Source organism: Seriola lalandi, unplaced genomic scaffold, assembly GCF_002814215.2.
Source record: "Seriola lalandi dorsalis isolate HSWRI2012SDOR001 ecotype SW California unplaced genomic scaffold, Sedor1 jcf7180002054538, whole genome shotgun sequence".
NCBI classification, from domain to species: Eukaryota; Metazoa; Chordata; class Actinopteri; order Carangiformes; family Carangidae; genus Seriola; species Seriola lalandi.
In genome coordinates, this window is record NW_019525091.1 from 2,530 (window position 1) to 2,983 (window position 454).

The 454-nt window shown below is 37.7% G+C and overlaps 1 protein-coding gene across 1 annotated transcript in view; it reads right to left on the reverse strand.

Annotated features, from left to right (window-relative positions):
• Nucleotides 1-73: 73 nt before the first annotated feature.
• Nucleotides 74-454, reverse strand: part of LOC111661187 (patr class I histocompatibility antigen, A-5 alpha chain-like) — a 3,950-nt gene continuing 3,569 nt past the window's right edge. The window contains exon 6 of the mRNA XM_087176173.1: nucleotides 74-449. Coding sequence (XP_087032299.1) covers nucleotides 338-449 — 112 coding nt within the window. The 3' untranslated portion in view covers nucleotides 74-337. The remainder of the gene's footprint in view (nucleotides 450-454) is intronic.

Here is a 454-nt window from a genome sequence, read left to right on the forward strand (position 1 = left end):
GTTACTGGGCTTCTCTGGTGAACAACAACATAACAAAATAATTACAGATGATACAGATAAACAGGTTAGAACAGAACAGAACTGTATATCCATCCATCCATGAATCTGTTCATCCTATTCAGCTGTTAACTTAAATATATATTAAACCCTCATGTGTTGGACACACACTGTGGAAAACAGCAATGCATGTTATAATTAAACCCATAAATAAATTATAAAGATCTGCTGGTAATCTGGTCTGATTATATTAATGATTTAACTGGTTTGTTATTATGAGTTTTGTTGAAGAAGAATTCAAAGCTGAACTTGAGAACAAACCACAGACATGACGTCACATTCAGCAGCTGCTGATCTCACTCTTACCTTCATTGGTCCTGATCTCTGCTTTGTCCAGTTTGGTGACGACGTCCTCCTTCACTCCAGAGAGCTGAAACACACAGTCGTACCTCCTCCA